The sequence below is a fragment of the Rousettus aegyptiacus genome, unplaced genomic scaffold, assembly GCF_014176215.1.
Source record: "Rousettus aegyptiacus isolate mRouAeg1 unplaced genomic scaffold, mRouAeg1.p scaffold_m13_p_14, whole genome shotgun sequence".
NCBI classification, from domain to species: domain Eukaryota; kingdom Metazoa; phylum Chordata; class Mammalia; order Chiroptera; family Pteropodidae; genus Rousettus; species Rousettus aegyptiacus.
In genome coordinates this window covers 55,503,157-55,522,563 of record NW_023416289.1, presented here as the reverse complement: position 1 = coordinate 55,522,563, position 19,407 = coordinate 55,503,157, and the positions used below count along the sequence as shown (strand labels likewise).

At 43.0% G+C, this 19,407-nt stretch overlaps 1 protein-coding gene across 11 annotated transcripts in view; it reads right to left on the bottom strand.

Annotated features, from left to right (window-relative positions):
• The window catches only part of CHD2 (chromodomain helicase DNA binding protein 2), a 98,378-nt gene that overhangs the window by 28,430 nt on the left and 50,541 nt on the right, over positions 1-19,407 (bottom strand). For all 11 annotated transcript variants that reach the window (XM_036232002.1, XM_016123423.2, XM_036232003.1 and 8 more), the window contains 11 exons: positions 18,071-18,287; positions 15,964-16,053; positions 14,890-15,080; positions 10,026-10,214; positions 9,683-9,845; positions 9,194-9,346; positions 7,786-7,857; positions 4,910-5,059; positions 4,053-4,201; positions 2,970-3,066; positions 2,402-2,494 (listed from right to left, as the gene is read on the bottom strand). In XM_036232002.1, coding sequence (XP_036087895.1) covers positions 2,402-2,494; positions 2,970-3,066; positions 4,053-4,201; positions 4,910-5,059; positions 7,786-7,857; positions 9,194-9,346; positions 9,683-9,845; positions 10,026-10,214; positions 14,890-15,080; positions 15,964-16,053; positions 18,071-18,287 — 1,564 coding nt within the window. The remainder of the gene's footprint in view (positions 1-2,401; positions 2,495-2,969; positions 3,067-4,052; positions 4,202-4,909; positions 5,060-7,785; positions 7,858-9,193; positions 9,347-9,682; positions 9,846-10,025; positions 10,215-14,889; positions 15,081-15,963; positions 16,054-18,070; positions 18,288-19,407) is intronic.

Sequence of the window (19,407 nt, the reverse complement as noted above, 5' to 3'; positions counted from 1 at the left end):
CTTAGGAACGAAAACGAGAACATAAAATGCTAAAAATCCAACAAACCTGAACGAATATTCCACTTACATCAAATATTTTCTATCTGATGTCTACTTGCAGTGAGGCGATACATACCCCAGAGGGAAAACCACCTACTGACTCGCATTTCAGCCTTAGACTATGGCCCCACAGAAATGGCCACCAGCCCCGGCTGGCCTCTGAGCACCGGTGGACAGGCCCCAGGCCAGCGCGCCACGTTCTCTCTGTTCCCTGCCACCCACGCTTGCCAAATATAATAAAGTACAGAAGGGCTATTGGAGGTTTGACGCCTTGAAGTCAGTTGGAGCTGATAGTGAAGTCAGAACTTTCAGACTGCTGACCAAAATTAACTCCAGCTTCCAACATGGATATCATAATCCTCACAATCAGATTTTTAAAATTCCACGACGAAATAAAACATGTAATTCCGCAGACTGAAAATTTAACATTTCTCCATTCTCTAAAATGAATCATCTGACCAATCTCTTAAATTAGGCTGTCTGTAATTACGTCAGGTCTAACTCTTAAAACAGCCATATGAAAATGATGATCGATTAATACAAATATGAACACTGCGTGTACGTATGTTAGTGGTTCCCACAGCTGGAAATTAACTCTTCCACGGAGCGGCGTGGTGGTTAAGGGCCAGACACGGCCTAGGACGTAACCATGACGCCACGTGTGTGACCTCGGGACATCTACTTAACCTCTCTGTGCCTCAGTTTCCTGTAAATGAAAATAACATCCACTGCGGGAAGGGCTCAGAGGTAACACATGGAGAACACTGCGCCCAGTGCTTGAAGCACAGTAAGAGTTACGTGAGACCAGCTGCCGGAACGTAATGGCCAAAAGGGCTTTAGAAAGACAAGAAAGAGTCCCCAGGACTGTGACTTCTGGTCAACCTGGAGTACACCGAAATTTACACTGAAACACTCACTCGACTGTCCAAGCAAGACAGCATCATGAAGACGGCTTCTGTCTAAGAAAGAGACAGCACTCACGGGAGGGGAAGCCAGCTGAAACTCTAGTGAGTCGCCTTTATCATCCTCGGACACGTTAACTGATCCTACAGCTCTCTGGTCTACTCAACTCATTGCGATAGTCCAGAGACGACTTCTACCTGTGGCCAGCCTTGGACCTCGTCACACAACACTGCTTCCTTCCGACCACGTGCCTCGCTCCTCCCTCAGTCCTAATGGGTCCGCCACTCCAAACCATCGCTGTAACCCCCGAGTCTCCCTGCTCCGCTAACCTGCACGGAGCCGACCCACGTCAATCTCTTCAACCACGTTCTCACTCGAATCTGCCACTCTGACTCTCCCATGCCTACCGAGCCATCTCCCACCCTGGGATCCCCAACTGATCTAACTTCTCTGACTGCAAGGCCTGCTGAAGAAGGTCACACGACCAGCTGACTGGCTCCAATGGGAATCCTGTCTTCTAAATTCAGCTCTAGTCCCTAATCAAGTTTCCCGTACAACTCCCGGCCCCAGCCATGGCCATCCCAAACCCCTCCCACTCCTCAGCAAACACCTCACTTCCTTCGCTGCTAACTAAGGCCATCAACAGAAACTCACACATCTCGTCTCCCCTCCTAGTCCCTAAAGCATACTTTCTTCTTCCTTCGAAGGCCAATGCTCCATCTCTGCTTCCGATCACACCCCGTCCAGTCTCTCCTGGGGTAATGTGCCAACGTGTTTTCCGTCTTTCCTTAGAACCTTCAATATTTCCCTATTCTCAAGTTCTTTCCTGAACCTGGAAACACGGTAACATCTTTAAAGTCCTTTGCCTTTCTTGACCCTTTTATCCTATAAATTACCTTCACGTCACTCTTCGCTAGCTTTTTAATAACATCCATGTTCAATGCTGCCACCTCCTATTTATCGGGTGTCTGGCTTCTGCACTTATTTCTAAACTCATTTAATTTTGTTATAGCAGATAACACTGGCTATCCCATAATCACCCTTACAAAAAGATCCCACCAAGTCATGAAGAATTTCCCATCGCCTTCTGTGGTTATACCTTTGACCTCTTAGTCATCTGATTCTCTCTCCCCCACAATCCCTCTGCACCCCTGGAGCTCCACCGCAGCTAGGTCTCCACCCACCCCACTGACGGCACATCCTCTGCACACACTTCTCCTCCCCCGCCCACCGGCTCCGGCGGGACGGACCACTTCAGTGGTTACCTCCGCGGGGAGGGCGGCAGAGTCTACAGGCACACGGAACGCTAGAGCATGACATTCGGGACGTGAGGCAACTTGGGCAGAGGGAGAAGCAGGACGCCTTGCACCGGAAAGTGCTAACGGGCCCGAGTCATGACTGGTTACGACTGGTTTAATGGGTCCCTACTAAGGACTCCCTCCCGCGATGATGTCCACACCTTAAACTGTGACAGAAGCTCGTCTGTCGCACTTGTTGACACTTCGTTCTCTCTGGTTTCGGCCAAGCGCAAAATCTCATCTATGTCCATCTCCTGAAAGAAGAACAGCAACAGGGACACGGTGAGACGCCGCCGCCGGTCAGCACTGAGCACGGACGGTGCCGACGCGCCGGGCGCTCTTCTCTGACGCTGCGCTTCTCGCTTCCGCGCGCGGTCTCGGCTTTGCAGCCTTTACGTCTGATGCTGCACGCTACTACTTGTACAACGACAACGTGAAACTTCAGAGACCACGAAAAATAAAACTGGAGTAAAGCCCGAGGGCGGAATCCTCGTTTGCTTTACTCATTTTGTCCTGTTCGGTGTAGTAAAAGCTTTGGGCTCTATGAGGAGAAACAATCAAAAAAACAAAACAAAACAAAACAAAACAACAACAAAAAAACCCAAAACTACGTCTGTCAAGTAATTACTGTTTCTTTATAAAAGCTGTAGCATAGACTCGGAATCTGCTCCCAGAAAAATGTTGACTTTCGCAGATACTTGTCAAGAAAAATAAGTTTTCGTCAATCACCTGAGGCTCTGATTCCTCCCCTTCCATTTCTTTGAAGAGATCCTCTGCTCCAAATTTCAAAATGGCTGTCAGCTCTTCTTTGTTAAAAGGATTTGAACTGTAAAAGTAAAATGTCATCTCTTAGAAATAAATGTCAAGTAACCTCTGTGTGGCTCTACTACATGCCCATCCCTCCATGAAGGGGTCAAATTACTGGTAAAAATATAAATGCTGTCACAAGAAAAATGATCTCTCACAGATTCTACTTCTTTTTAATCTACAGAATGAGCCTGTGGCGGTGAACCTAACCTAGCAGAAGACTAGGAAATCGATTATCTTCCTGTCGGCTCACCCACTTACTACACAGTTAGACAAGAAATGCAATTAGCGACACGAAAAAAGAGCGTTCGCTTTGTCTTTCGATTCACCAAGAATTTTTCAACTTCCTCGCCTCTGGTCCTAAGGAAAAAGAACCTAGCTTCTTCCACCCGGGCTCCTTCCTCTCTGAGGGAAGTTGTCTGAAAATACTGTGCTGAGGAAAGGCTCGTGTCATTTTGCCTGTAACACAAGCTGCAGGACTACCATGGAAGACACTCGACAACTCAGTCTGTAAACTCTCTGAGAGAGACAGCTGTGCTTCCAGGTAAAGCCACCTGGAACTTGACTACTTTCCTTCTGGACCCTTCTGTTTAAATAGGACAAATACCAATCTCCACACAAACATTTTACCAATAGTAACAAAATAGCTGTGAAGTCAATCTAGTCACTGCTAAAAAGTTCAAGGCAACATTGTGCCAAGACGAAAGCCTACTGGAGAGCACACTGCTGTGCCGGATGCCACACGCAGAGCCAGAAGCAAAGGGCAAGAAGGGGCAGGAAAGAAAGAGCACATGGGCAGAGGACTAAGGGGCAAAAAAGGGGAAGAAGAAACAGGGAAAACATAATAAAATGAAAAAGCCGTCCTGCAGTCTTGGCTCGGCCTTTCTCAGATAAAGAACTAACGTCTGTTGTACAAAATCCTATTTGAAGAATTATATCGAATTTGATGTAAAATCGGTTTGCCTCTGCCACCCCTCCCCAGCCCCCCATCTTTCTGTCACGCACTTGGACCTTCCCGAGTTGTTTTCCAGGACCGTCCGGCCAGTGGTATCCATGCGCTGAATCACCAGATGGTCCAACACCATCTTCTTTTTGGCCCGTTCTATGATCTCTTCCTCCACGGTCCCCTTTGTAACCAAGCGGTAAATATTTACCTGTAGGAAAAGGAAATGTTATGTTTATGCATGATCACACACAGAAATAAAGGTACCTTTGTCCAAAACCAAGAAAGGAAATAAAAGATCTGTTCTCTACTATCACACGTGACTACAAGCCGCCCATCCAAGCAGACGGCTTAAGCAGGTATTTGTATTAGCTGCAACAGACTGCGCTCTTAAATAAAACCGCCTTTAAGGAATTGTTATTACCAGCTCGTTCTAATGAGAAAAATCTTGCGAAAATCGTTTCACCCATGAAACTTAAGAGTTACCCAAAACTTAAGCTGAATGTGAGCTCGACATATGAAGGAAAACAAGCGTGTGCTTTTCCAACACATCTCAGGGCTAAGATTAGTCATGCGCAATAAAAATAGACCATCTTGAACAATGTTGGAACATTCAATGACTTTCCCACATTAAAAGAGAAAATCTCAGTTCTGAGTCTGTTTATCACAGACCTCTCTTCGGGTAAACCAGGAGGTCACCGGTGATGTACTTTTCAAACAGTGCAACAAAATAGTTCCATAAGAGGCTTGTCTTAGCCCCAAAGGCAGCTTCTCTGTACTAGTTAACAGACAAAACATCTACTCTCGGGGTAATGAAAGCAAAACAGGAAAGAAAGCATTTTGCGAACATCCTCAAAGGCCTAAAAAACCCCTCTCCCTCTTCCCTGAGCCGTAGCCAGAGCAGCCTCTTTCCACTGACCTGTTTCTTCTGACCAATTCTATGGGCTCGGGCTTGTGCCTGCAAGTCGTTCTGGGGGTTCCAGTCAGAGTCAAAGATGACGACTGTGTCCGCTGAAGCCAAATTGATTCCCAGGCCACCAGCCCTTGTCGAGAGCAGGAAACAGAAGTCCTGTACACAATGCAATATACTACTTTATGCAGTGGCCTTCTCAGAAACAGTCTCACAGTCCAATAAGCCCTTACACCTGGAAACCCCTGCAGGTGTGAAGAAAAGTGAGATATGATGGACAAACTTTATGGAGGCTAAAAGAATGTCAGGGACTTGATGGCAGAGTGAATTTTTATTTGATTAAGAGGTAAGAGTCAGCGCAATGAACTAAGCAGTCAAGTAGGATCTGACAAGGCAACAGGAGTAAAAGAACTGGTGTTCTCGCCGGGCTAAAACCGCTGTAACGAGCATTAACAAAAACCGGACAACCTTATTTGTCAAGGGGGTCATTCCAGCAAGGTGCCTAGATACTGAGTTTCTAGGGAAAGGCGGACGATGCCACGTGAGGCAGTCAGAACAAACAAGAAAACTGTGTCTGCAAAGTCCGTCCATTTGCCGGGCTGGTGGAGAAAAAGCAGCCCTGCCCTCGCGGACCACGCGAGGAAGTGCTGAGAAGCAAAGGAGCCTCTGTCAGCACGGAGCTTGTACAGAGCACACCACGGCAGGTGTGGCTGAGCAGCCACGCGTGAGGGAGCCCGGACACCAACATGGTCCAGTTTCCACGTCGGTGACCACAGGGGCTGGGCCGGCATGCGACGCCTGCCTGCACCTGAGTGCCCAGAAAAACGTGGGCAGAAGCAGAGGATAAACTACATAAGCCATAGAAAAAGAAGCCAGATTTCTATTTTCAGGGAATTTGATCTGACCGCATTCTGGCATAGAACTGGCACTCGAGAAACCACTGGATCTGTGTTACGTCTATCTGGGGTTTCAATGGTCATATGCGCAATTTTTAATGTCGTTCTTTATCAAAGATAACATGAGCTATAATAAGATGTCATTTGTGTCTATTATCAAGTTGACAAAGGTTAAAAATTATGAAACTCAGTGGAGCTCAGGGTGAGGTAAAAATGGAAACATTCATACCTAAACAGTATGAATGTAAACTGTTTGGAGAACGAAACTTAGCAAAATGTATCAAAATATTTTTAAAAAGCTCATATCCCCTTCCTTACTTAACCATTCAATAACAAAATGAATAAACAAATAATGGCACAGGCATAATAAAATATTAGAAATTTAAAAATTTTAAACATTTCATGACATGGGAAAAATGCTCAGAGTATAATTTTGAAATAAAGGCGACAAAAACCTATATGCAGCATGATCCCAGCAAGGTAAACATATAAAGAAACAAACGGTTTCACCCAATATTAAGAGAAACACACCCAAATAATGTGACTAGGAAGTTGTGTACTGGACGGGAGTTCTGTACGATTTTTTTCTGGATATTCTTCACCAACTCTAAATTTTTGAAAATGTACATATAACACTTTCCCCCAATAACAAAGTACTTCATTTTTTAAATTAATTTTAAAAGAGTCAGGTTTGCAGAAAATGATAGAAAAGTTGTATTCATGGGGCAGGGGCATCAATTGAGAACTATTACAAAAGCAACTTCAGTTTTTTTCTGAGAAAGGGCAATACGAAACATTCGACTCACACTATTTTGAAACTACAAAGAACGCAAAACCAATTTCAACAAATACTGAGGAATAAAAAATCGCTGACATTTATTGAGCGCTTACTACGGCCAGGCAACGTGCTCAGCGGTGTATGGTGATTACTGCGTTCAATCTTTACAGCAGATTATGAAGCAGAGATGAGAATTATCATGATTTTACAGTTGAGGAAACAGGGAAGAGGAGAGAGGAGGAATGGGAATTAGATAATTATCAACATTTTTGGTAATTCGATTCCTTTTCGTAACTAATCAGGGCCTCGGTTCTGAAGAGATCAGTGCCCAAAGCTCCTTAAGGAGAACCAAAATTGCAGACTGAAGAAGAATCCAGAATATTACTGCCTATGTGCAATTCTAGAGGCAGAAGGCATACTGTTGAGACAGACATTTAGTGTCTCAAACTCTCTGGAGAGCAGAAAGCCGAATCTGTTCTATTGATACGAAACAGCGGCTCAGACCTCAGAAGCGCTAACGTTCTCTCCAGGACTCGTCCAGGTGAACTTCTGAGGCTCCACACACTCCAACAGCGCTGCCTTCATTAACCCTCTTCTCCCCACTTCTCTCTAATCCTCTAGTACTTAATGGTTTGACGTGCACGAACTGCGAAGTTACCATGGTTTCTAACTTGTCCCGAGTGGCTCTTCCGTGTCTTAAAAATGAAATACCCTGTAATGGTACATTTGAGCTGGACACTAAATGTTGCTGTAAGCTAAAACAGGAACTTTTAGCCACATCATGCCAGGGTCCAACAAATCTGAGACATGGCAAATATACTTTTTCAAGACTCGAAGACACCAAAAATTAGAGATCAGAACCCTCTGATGCAACATACATGTTAAAATTAAGCTTATGGGCCAGCCTTCCATCTTGCCTGGCCTCTCCGAGGCCCAGAAATGGTATCTGGAAGTCACCAGAGAACACAGAGCAGAGAGCAGGACGACTCTCATTAATGCATGCTAAGGGAGATAAACAAGCATGTGTGTGCTTTTTTAGAGTGACGACCAACTTAAGAGGCATCTTTTACATGAGCGATTTCTCACTGCTGTCTGGAGATGGGAGAATTACACTGTGAATTATTTCCAAAACAGAATCCATTAAGCTAGAAAGGCTTTCCCCTCGATACAGAGCCCAAGCTGCCCCAAAGAGAAAGTCATGCGTGGTGTACCTCAGACCCATCTGCATTGAAGTGGTCCAGCGCCTGTTTTCGAATTTCTCCCTTGATGGAACCATCCAGACGCTGTGAAAACAAATCGCGAGAAAACCATAAGGAAGGAAGACCAGCTACACTCAGAATAGAAACACCAGACTTCGACCTTCATCGGCCCAACACCCACTGGGTAAAAATAACAGGCATGCACTGGCAGTGTGCTGTCAAGGGGCTGTGCTCACGCCGCACGCCGCCTTGCCCCACGCTCTCCGGTTTCAAACTGAAGGTCAGAAGCTTCTGATTCAAGGGCTATTTGGGTCTATCCAAGGATCGGAACGGCTGCCAGGACCTTTGAGGAGGAAGAGGGCAACCCAAGCTGTGCTTAGAGTCTTTGTTGGCTTCTTCTCCACTAAGCACTGAAGAGACAAGGAAATACTACACCCCTGGTCACCTAATTAGTTCTGCAGAAAAATGATGCTTCTTAGCTCATGTGGCTACAGGTTGCCTCGTTATTCAGTGCTACACAAACCAAAAAATCACTTTCATCATTTAGTCTGGAAAATATTTTGCCGTAACACAGAAAACGTTAAAATTAAGTTGATTGTATATCCCAGCTTTTCCAAAAAATTGCACTCTAAAATCAGAGCAACGTGCTCGAGCAACCAAAACACATCTTTGAGAGAGCCTCTGGCATCTACTGCTACGATCCATTATTTTATTAGAGTGCATGTCCGCTCTGAGCCACAAGAAAAAAATTAGCACAGAGAAATCGAGCACGTAAAATAAATAGTACAGGTTAATTACCTGTATGCTGTACATTCACAGCATTTCTCACTCTTTAAAATCATTTCCATATTTCTTCCCCTCGTAATCACCACTTAAGATGAACAAAACCCCTCATTTTATAGAAGGCAAAACTGGCCCCAGAGAGGATGTCAGCTGGCTGGGGGCAGTCAGGGAAGGACCTGCATCTACCTCCCCAGCTCACAGCTCTGCCTCCCCGACCCAGAGGCACCCGAACACGGGGAGGATCACACGTGGGGACCCCCTTTCTCCTTCCAACGACCAAATCTACTCAGAGCCTTAACCCAAAGGCAAGCTTAAATGGCAGGTTCATGTATATGATATTAGAAAACCCAAGCGTTCACATTTAATATTCCCATTAATAGAAGACATTAGGCAGGATAAACCTGAGTGGACTCCAGCCTACTTATTCCCTAAGAAGAAATATAATGCATTCTTATTTGATGTGGTATCAAATAATGAGCTAGATCGGAAAGCTCACGGGGCTCAGGGGGATAATCATCTTTTTGGAGTGTGTGTGTGTTTTTTTTGTTGTTGTTGTTGTTGTTTTTAAATAACAACCACAGCAGTGAACTACATTTTAAGACAGCTGCCGAAGAGACCCCAGTCACAGCATCCTCACCTGGAAAGGGTAGTGCTTGATAGTCAGGTACTCAGCCAGGATGTCCAACATTCTCACCATCTGAGAGAAGATGAGGACTCTGTTCCCCCTGTCTCGCAGTCTTGTCAGCAGTTTATCTAACAGAATCAGCTTCCCACTGCTCCTGATCAGGGACTAAAGAATGAAAAGACATTCCGATCATTGTGTGCAAAAGCAAACTTCGATCTGCCCTTAATCTGAGAGTTCATATTTTTTAGAACATCTTTAAGATTTCCGAAGTCTTCTCCAAGCCGGCTGAGAAGACACTCCTGAAATGCTCTTTACTTGCTGTCTGTGACACTACGCCTTCCAGATTTTCCTAGCGCTGTAACCTTCCTCATCCGGTTTTTAAAGCCTTTTGATGCTCCTTAAAGAGTCATCGAGGAGGAAAAGGAGCATTTTGATATAAAGACCGTCTACGGAAACGAAACTGTCTTTGCAAAGTAATTACAAACAAGGTTCAGAACGCACCAGGAGAACCTCCTGTCCGTTTTCTCTTTCGTTCTCTTCGGGGGGCTTGATCAGGTAACAGTGGTTGCAGCATTTTTTTAGTTCCATCACGATATTAAGGAAGCCAGATGTGCTGCCTCTTGTTCCTTTGGCAAGAGCCTTGTAATTCCTGGTCAGAATCCACCTGCAAATTAGGGTGGTAATGTTATTAGCATCAAAGAAACAGAGCTGAGGGTATTCTGTAAAGTACTCAGACTGAAGGTGAGTCTAATCAGCCCTCTACACTCATCTGGCAACTGTCTACCTCTCAGCTTCGCGGTACCGGTCCTAATCCCATCCGGACTGAACCGGGCCAGTAACGTACTTGTAATACTGCTTCTGAAGGGCCGACATCTCCACCCTGAGGATCTGCTCCACTTTGGCAGGAAGGGACTTCTCCACGTCTTTTTTCACTCTCCGGAGGAGGAAAGGCTCTAGCACCTTATGGAGACTCTGGTAGCCATTCTCTCTCCCTTTCCCATGGTCCTCCTCGAAATCTTCCCAGAACTCAAACCTAGAGATGAAGTAGTGTAGTGCCACTTAGTTACAGAGGAGAAAAAAGCATTTTTCCAAGAAAAATGTCTTTTAAAGGAACTAAACAGAAAAACATATGTAAAAAAAAATGACTCTTCCCTATATAGATAAAATTCAATAAATCACTAGATCTTGAATATGAGAGGAGGAGATAAAAATGCAAGGGAAAACCAACTGAATTAATTCCACCAGTCCACGTGGATAACAGTAGGTTTCCAATTCTGAGGCTGGATCTAGAGCTCACAAAATATTTCAGTATATAATGCATTTACTATGCACATAAACATGCTATGGATATAATATAGTGCAGAAAAAGTAATCATAAGCTATCCTTTAATAAGCTGCAACTTCTTGGAAAAATAAAATTCAGAGGTAAAAGAGTTATTAGTGGCAGTATTATAGCTGTCACTGTTCACAGGTACAAGTTATATAATTTCCATCAATAATCTTCATTGTTCATAGATTAAAAAGTTAACAGATTATAATGACAGTACGCAAGACTATATGGCCCCCGAACAAGAAAAGCAATACAAGTGATACAAACTTAATACTAAAAGAACTTAGGGAGACAAATTTTATTAATGAATTTAACAACCTGTCACCCATAGTAATTCTGCCCCAAACTCTGTAGGTTAAAGTTTATCATGTTTAAACCTTAATTCGACCATCTTTGGTTCACTAAAGAATTCACGGAAGAAATCCAGAATGGGACATTATAGCAAGTTTCTTTCCAAATGAAGGGAATTTATTTCATGAGAATTAAAAAATCCACGCTCTGCCTTCCACCAGCGCGCCCACGACGCGCAGGGTTTCGCGTGCGGACTGCAGCCCGGCAGGCGAGTGCGCACCATCACGCGGGAGGCTGGGCCCCTGCTCCGTGGCTGCTCTCTGGCACCCGGTAGCTAGGCTCTGCTGAAGCCAGTCAGGTCTCAGAATGACAAACTCGAGCACCTCGACATCACCCAGAGCCATGTAAGACTCAAAGCGGATGCTCTGAGAAGATGAAAAGTCAAGACGGCAAATGCCAGCACCGCCGCCAGGCACGATGGCATCAGCGGAGTCTGCTGCCACCTTCGAACCATCATAAACGGCCCGCATTTCATCATCGGCCTTCGTTAACATCCCACAACTGTTAAACCTTTGCCCAAAAGGACCAAATAAAAGAGACAAAAGAGCACACATCATCACAGTCAAAAAACTTAGATCAACTATTGATCCTTCAAAAATTAAAAGGGATTATGAAGAGATACTAAAACTTTATGCCAACAAAGACAACTTAGAAAGAATGGACAAATTTTTAGAAAGACATAAATTAACAAAACTAAATCAAGAAGAAACAGAAAAATATGAATCAATCCGTAACTAAAAACTGAATTAGTAATTGAAAATTTCCCACAAAGGAAAAAATAAAGCCCACGCAGCTACACTGGTGAATCCTATCAAATATTTAAAGAAGAAATAATACGAATCTTAACGAGTTCTTTTGGAAAAGGGAGGAGAAAACACTTTCTAACTCATGTATAAATGCCAGGCAGACAGCATATGCGCGCACACACACAAAAATCTTTAACAAATATTTGCAAACTGAACCCAGTAACACATAACTAGGAATTTTACTTCTTGACCAAGTCAGATTTATCCCAGGCATGAAAGGCTGGCTTAGCATCTAAAACGTAACTGATGTAACAACCACACCAGTAGAATAAAGGACAAAAACCACACGGTCATCTCAACACAGAAAACAGCATGCGACAAAATCTAAGACTTCATTATAAAAACTCTCAAAAATTAGGACAGAAGAAAGCTTTCTGAGCCTGATAAAGGGTTATCTACAAAAATTCCGTGGCTAACATCCTATGCTCCTGGCACTTCTCTTCACCAGGAAGGTTCTAGACCGTACGTGTAAGGCAAGACATGAAAGCCACTCGTTCACACTGGAGAAAAGCTTAACTGCCTTTACTTGAAGAAATAAACAAACAACAACAAACTGTGGAAGTAATTTTTGCAAGTTCACAAGATATACGCTCAATATACAAAACTACTATACTATGAAAATTAGATTAAAAAACAACTCCGCTCAAAACTTAACAAAAGTACAAGACTGACACACTGATAAAACTAAACGCTACTAAGAAAAATTATAAAAGAGCTAAATAAATGGAGAAAACTTTCCATCATTATGGCTGAGAAGGCTTCATCTTGTTAATTCTCCCTAAATTAATATACAAATTCAACACAATGACTGTCAAAATTTCAGATTTTTCTTTTCATTTTTATAAGCTGTTCCTAACATGTATATGGAAATACAAAGGACATAGAATAGCAAAAATAATTTTGAAAAAGAACAAAACTGGAATTCATACTTTCCCATTTCTAAATAGTACAAAGCTGCAGTAACCAAGACTGTGTGGCATTGGCTTAAGGACAGAACTATGTTTCAATGGAAAAGAACTGAGAATCCAGATATAGACCCTTAACATTTATGCTCTCAACTTACTTTCAACAAAGGTACCAAAACAATTCAAAGAAAAAAAAAAAGATACTGGGAAAACTTCCAAAATCTCTCCGCAAAAAAAAAAAAAGAACTTAGGCCCTCACACCTCACATTATAAACACTTAGTCAAAATGGCACACTGACCTAAATGTAAGAAAATAGAAAAGGAAGGCTCTTTGACCCTAGATTAAGCAAATTTCTTATTTTGTATGGTATTAAAGAACGATCTATTCAAAAAACGATAAATTACACTTCATCAAATTAAAAAGCTTTTCTTCTTTAAAAGACAACATTAAGAAATGAAAACACAAGCCACATATTGAAACAAAATATCTGTGAATAATATGCTAAGAAATCATTTGGATCTAGAATGTTTTTAAGAAGTTAAAAATCTCTTCAACTCATAAAACAATCCAACTTTAAAATGGGCAAAAGATTTGAACGTTTTACAAAAGATAGACAAATAGCTAATGAACATGTAAAAAGATGTTCAACATTATTGGTCATTACAGAAATGCCACATCAAAATCACAAGGAGATACTACTGCACAGCCACCAGAATGCCCAGAGTCCAAAAGACTGAAAATACACCAAGATAATTAGAAAAATGAGCAAATGCAAACATTTCTGGGAGAAATGTAAAATGGTATAGTCTCTTTGGACAACAGCCTGGTAGTTTCCTGAGACATTAACTATACACTTTCCAAACAACCCAGCAATTCCACTCCTAAGCATCTAACCAGGATAAATAAAACTTGTGTCCACATAAAGACACAACAGCCCCAAACTAATGCTATCCAAATGTCCATTAACTGGTGATTCGGTAGGAATACAACAGAATATTACTTGATAAACTATGACATAGGTGATTCTCAACACTATTATGCCAAGTGAAAGAGGCCCAAAACAGAAGACTACTTATTAGGATTCCGGAAAACTGATTAGTGATTGCCTAACAGAGGAAGAAGCAGAGATTAAGTACAAAGAGGCAAGAACGAACATTCTGGGTGAATAAAATGTTGTGAACTTAAAATGGTGTATTTCATGGTTATATATATTTCATTAGGTTATTTAAAAAAAATTAATAGCACATGGGGGAAGGGACCATTTCCGTGTTGTTCACTAGGCTCTCCCAAATGCCTTGATCAGTTTATAGCACATAGGAGGCACTCAACTCTCCTCTGATTTAAAAATACATATTTATGGAGCATTTCTCTGTCAATTTGACAACTCTGAACTGTTTCCTGCGTGCCCGGCGTCATGGCAGACGATGCGGACCATCAACGCACAAATGAGATGATCTCTGCTACATTTGAATGCAGCATTCAGGGACATGAGACGAATGAGGGAAAACAAGAAAGGACAGAAAAAGAGAATGACGCAGGGTAGGGACATGCATGGCGAACGGGCTGCTTTAGGCGAGAGGGTCCGAGAAGACCTGTCAGAGGAGGGGGTCGTGAAAGGGGATTACCGGGTGACTGGCCGTGTGATGAGCAGTGGCACGGCATGCGAGGGAACAGAGAGATGTGGCCGGGAGGCCTGAGGCACGGTGCGTGCGGGAGACGGCGGCGTGAGTCCACACGGCCAGGGGCCAGGAGGAGCGGGCTCTCCCGACGCGGGGTCACGGACGTGATTTCATTTTAAGACGCTTCGAACCACCACTGGATACTGTTAGGTTTCACGACAATGCCGCCTATCATCTCTCTCGTAAAAATCTTTTCGATAAAGACATTCCACAATTTACTAATAAGTTAAAGAGTTGAGTAAAGACCTAAAGCTGACCCTTGTCATCAACACTTTGGATTTCAGACATTTCTAGTACTCGTCAGACTGTGTACCTTGTGTGCTTCATTTCAATTACACTGATTGTCTTATAAGAATAGTGCGAAGGTCTGACAGGTCCTGCTCACTGATTATTTCCCCGAAGCAGTAACTGATTCAAACGTGTGGTAGATAAATGGCTTTCCTCCTTGACAGGCTGACTTCTGTGCCTTCTCCCATCTCCCGTGGAACATTTTACCACTTTTCTTCCTGCCTCAGTTGATGCTTTGCTTTCCCCGAATCATGCCATCGGTTCTCCCTAAAGTCTACTGGAAAAGTGAAACAGCATCGGTATTCCAGACATTCTAGCACGTTGTGAAAGACAGAGGAAGGAGCTTACTTCTCCGGCATAATAAAGTGCAGCAAGGACCAGAGCTCTTTGAGGGAGTTCTGAAGAGGGGTCCCCGTAATCAGGAGCCTATGGTTGGACTTGAAATCAATCAGAGTTTTATACAATAAAGAGTCATCATTCTTCAAACGATGGGCTTCATCCACTCCCAGAAACGCCCAGTTAATACTGCCCAGCACAGTCTAAAGTAAAAACAAAACAGAACGAGCCACCAGGTCAGAAGAGAACCCAAAAGTACTTTCATCAAGTGTTTATCATCTCTGTACAGATACCATCACAGAAACATTTTCCCTTCACTGACTTCAGGTGGTTTAGGACTCTTCTGTGTATGCTGTTGGTTGCCAGCTTGGTGTCTACTCAGAAGAGCACGTCCTCATCTAAAAGGTATGGGGGCGGGGGGGGGGGGTCTCTTAGGCCAGGTATTGCTGCGTGCCCCAAGGCAAGAATACAAAACTTGGCATGCTGGGCAAAAACAACACAAAAACAAAAAATCTCGTGATTTTTGCGGTCTCTCCTGCATTAAAGTTCTTCTCTGCCTGTTCTCCGCCCCGCCCCTGAAGCACAGAAACACCAAGAGCCAGAAAACTGAACACGTTCACACTTATTGTCACGAGTGGGATCACCTGCCACGTCCGTTTCTTAGTAACTGGAGAAAGGGGAGCATTTAAAGAGCTTCATTTTTCTCTTTTTTTCCCCTCACAGAGGCCCATCCACACCATCTGCCCTGGAGAAAATGCCTTAACAATATGCTGGGAAATGCCCGAGATGGTGCTCAAGCCTAGTGTCCAGTGACTGACTGGCATCTCAGGAAGCTACTGGACTCGACAACCTTCTGTCCTGTTTAGTTTAATTAGACTAAGCTACCTGCAATCCCCTTCAATTGTAAGGTTCTGTTTCTTTTTTTTTTTTAAATCTATAATCTTAATATTCTTTGTAGAATTGTTTGTTTGCTTGTTCTAAAGACATAAACAACAACAAAAATAATATGGCCAGTGTGGGGTATAGACCCCACCATTTCAACAAGTCACAAAACAAAAGTAAGCCTTTAAGCTACCAGGTACACACCTTGTCTTTTAAGAGAATCTCATATGTTGTAATAAGTGCATTGAACTTCAACCTTTTGGTCTGAGAATGAATCCATTCATATTCTCGTATCTGTAAGAGAAAATGGCAATTAATAAGATACAATTTCTATTTTTTACCTTTCTATATCACTAGCAAGTCTTGTGACAGATGTAACTGAAACAAGCCAAATAAAAAATAAATCTGATTAGAATTTAATGAACACCTCATACACTCTAAATTGACCTAAGCAACCATATTATAGAGTAGTAGAGTTAGAATTAAAAGCTCTTATCACTGGGCAGCAAAAACTTTACAGCTGGAATTCGAATAAAGTAGAGCTCCCCACAACCCCTAAAATCAACACATTTGATCAAAAAGAAAAAAGAAAAAAAGCACACACACATTTAACTGGCAATTAAACCTTGGTGACTTGCATTTATCTACAGCTCTCCCAGAATGAGAATTTTCTTAAGGAAATATATTTGATTATTCTTTGAGCAGGGCAATACTTTTATTAATAAATAAAACAAATGCCAACCTCTGGCTTAATCAGAAATTTCACTGATCACAGAGCAAAAAGATGTGTCCCTCAAGAAAAAGCAAAGGGAGGCTTATGGGATGAAAACGCACTTTAACGGGAGTGAAAATAATGCCGTTGTGACTGAACACAGAAACTAACACACTCATAATGAGGGGTAAGTGGCCGGCCGGCCAGCTCAACGGCCCCACGACACAGCTCCTGCAGTCTGTGGCCAAGTTAGGAACTGGGGAACAGGACTAGGGGTACACGTGGGTGATCTCCACCAAGTGGGAGACAGCAAAGAAAGTGTCCCTGACTCCACAACTTTTCACGGTTCACCCTTTCACAGTGAGTGCATTGCTTAAAGCCATTCTATATAATCTAGAAAGGTTTTCCGTAAAAAAGGTTAAAAAATGAATTAATAAAGTTAAGAATATGCTTAGAAACTGTAAATTAGGATAATAAAATCTGCCAATGTTTGGGTTAGACAATGACAATATTTAATAAAAATAAACTTGAATTAGCATGATACAATTACAAAGTCTCTCTCAAAGGTCTGAGGAGTCATGATTATCTTGCTCTTTTTATAATTAATCCCCTGGAAACACTTTAAGATACAGGAGTGAAAGAACAAAGTCTGGGACCAGACACCTCTCTCTCTCAACCCCACACCCTAGCTGGCCTGGGGACAAGCATTGAACTGAGTCAGTATCTTCATCAGTGGGTTGCAGAGAACACCATCTACTTTGAAGACTAACCTGAGGCTCACAGATAGTATATGTAAAGCACCCGGCACAGGGCCTGGCAAATAATGGATGTTTAATCCTTTTCCCATTTAGGAAAAAAAGTGCAGCTTACTACCAGCATTCATTTAACATCACACGTGGGAATGCTATGTTTTCTAGGATCTGGCATTCTCAGCGAATGAAAAATACTGTATGGTGTAAACGGAAATACACACCACTACAAAAAACAAAATGCAATAAACAGAACGATGTCATTTGTTTCCAAAGACCATCGCTGTACTAGAGCGATGTGAAAACAATAACGGAAGACATTTCGTGGCAAACTGTGGGAGTGAGGTTAGGACTATCGGCCACGTGTTACCTCAGGGTCAATGCCGCAGCCGCAAGGGCTGCTGGAGAACATTCTCGGGGCAAACAGGAAATGGGTCAAAAACTTAATCATTATCGAGAAATGATCTGCCAATCAAAAATAAACCTAAGTCCTGTGTTCCGACTTCCTGATGCAAAAGTCAAGTGATATTAACATTCTGTAAGGTATTAACTCCATCTTATGATCCTTTCTAAAGTGGTCTTAGAATTATAGAGGACAGAGAAGAAAAACTTAACACGGCAATCCAACTAAGAGATTCCCACTCACGTACTGCCGTTTCTTTTCTTTAACAGTAAGCACGTGTTTTAAAAAAGTATCTGAGTTGCATTTCTGGGATACATAAATCTCCCAACAGCGGGGCTAGAGCACAGTGTCAGAATCATGATTTTACTAAAAACTACAGTGGCTTTAGGTCAATTTCCAAAATACATTTATAACACAGATTCTATCCCAATTCTTTTATTTACACACCGTATTTCTGCTCATCAGGTCACCTATGTAAACCACTACGTTAATCTCTGGTGCCCAGATTTCAAACTCCCTCTGCCATGAGGTGAGGGTGGATAAAGGGACGACTATAAGAAAGGGGCCATACAGCTGGTGTTGGTGGAACAGGTAGGAGAGGAATGATATGGTCTGGATGGTCTTTCCTAGGCCCATTTCATCAGCAAGGATTACACTGTTACTTCTGCAGAAAGAAAAAAATAAAAACAAACAAACAAACAAAAATTAGTTCACACACACAAGAGTAGGTGCATGAAGAGCAATGACACCGATGTCTCAGGATGTCACCAAGCGAGACTGCCTGTGAGCCTCGACTGTATTTCCTCCCATCTGCAATTAAACCTCCTACCTAAGAAGAAAGCAGAAGCTATATACAGCAGAATAAGTGATCTAAGCATAATAAAGGTTTGGATTATGACAGCCTATTCAGACTCTGTACTTTGTATTCTGCTCTTGCACATCCACCCCTTGTAACAGAGAAGGCAGGTTTTGTTACATCGGTGTGCGCAGCACATGACCTTGGGGTCCATCCATGCAGAAAGCGGGGTCAGACAGATTGCCCGGCCCCACTGCTGGTGAACCGCACCGCCTGACGGTCACGTGCCTTGGCCTGAGTTACCCGCCCGCTCCAACGCGTGCCCCTGGGGTGTTCGACACTACATACGGCACTATGCTGCAGCACAGAGGTCACATGAAACCCGCTACAGTCTACGGCAGCTTTCTGAAGCCTGCTGCAGACCCACCGAATCGGAACGTCTGAAAACGGGCTCGGGACCGTGTGCTTTTAACTGGCCTTCCTGGATACTGATGCAGGTGTGTTTCCTGCACCACACTTTTGAGAAACATGGCTCTGGCAGAAGAGCTGGATTTCAACGGGACACAAACAGGAAGAGGACTGTGCAGGTGTTAGAAAAAAAATTAAGAAATGGCCAGAGTTAGGAAAGTATGTTCAGGAAACAGAGAACAGTCCATTTGGCAGGAAATTAGGAAAACGTGTATGACATAAGGTGGGCCACTGGAGGTTTATGCATCTATAACACATGCTTAAATCAGGGAACCACAGAGAACTGGAAGCAGTCTACAAGACAGCTTCACTGATCAGAAAAATAAGACTTTTAATTCACCAAGAAGAGATCACAACTTTTAAAATGCATTGTGTTCCACACAGAATTGCTGGTTTTAGGGGGGGCGTACAGCAAAGAACAATGCAGAATGTACCTAGGAAAAGGAGAATGAGGAGGCCATACTCTACCAGCCCCAGGCACATTTAATTTCACGTGCTGTTCAGACACCGCGTATTTCTG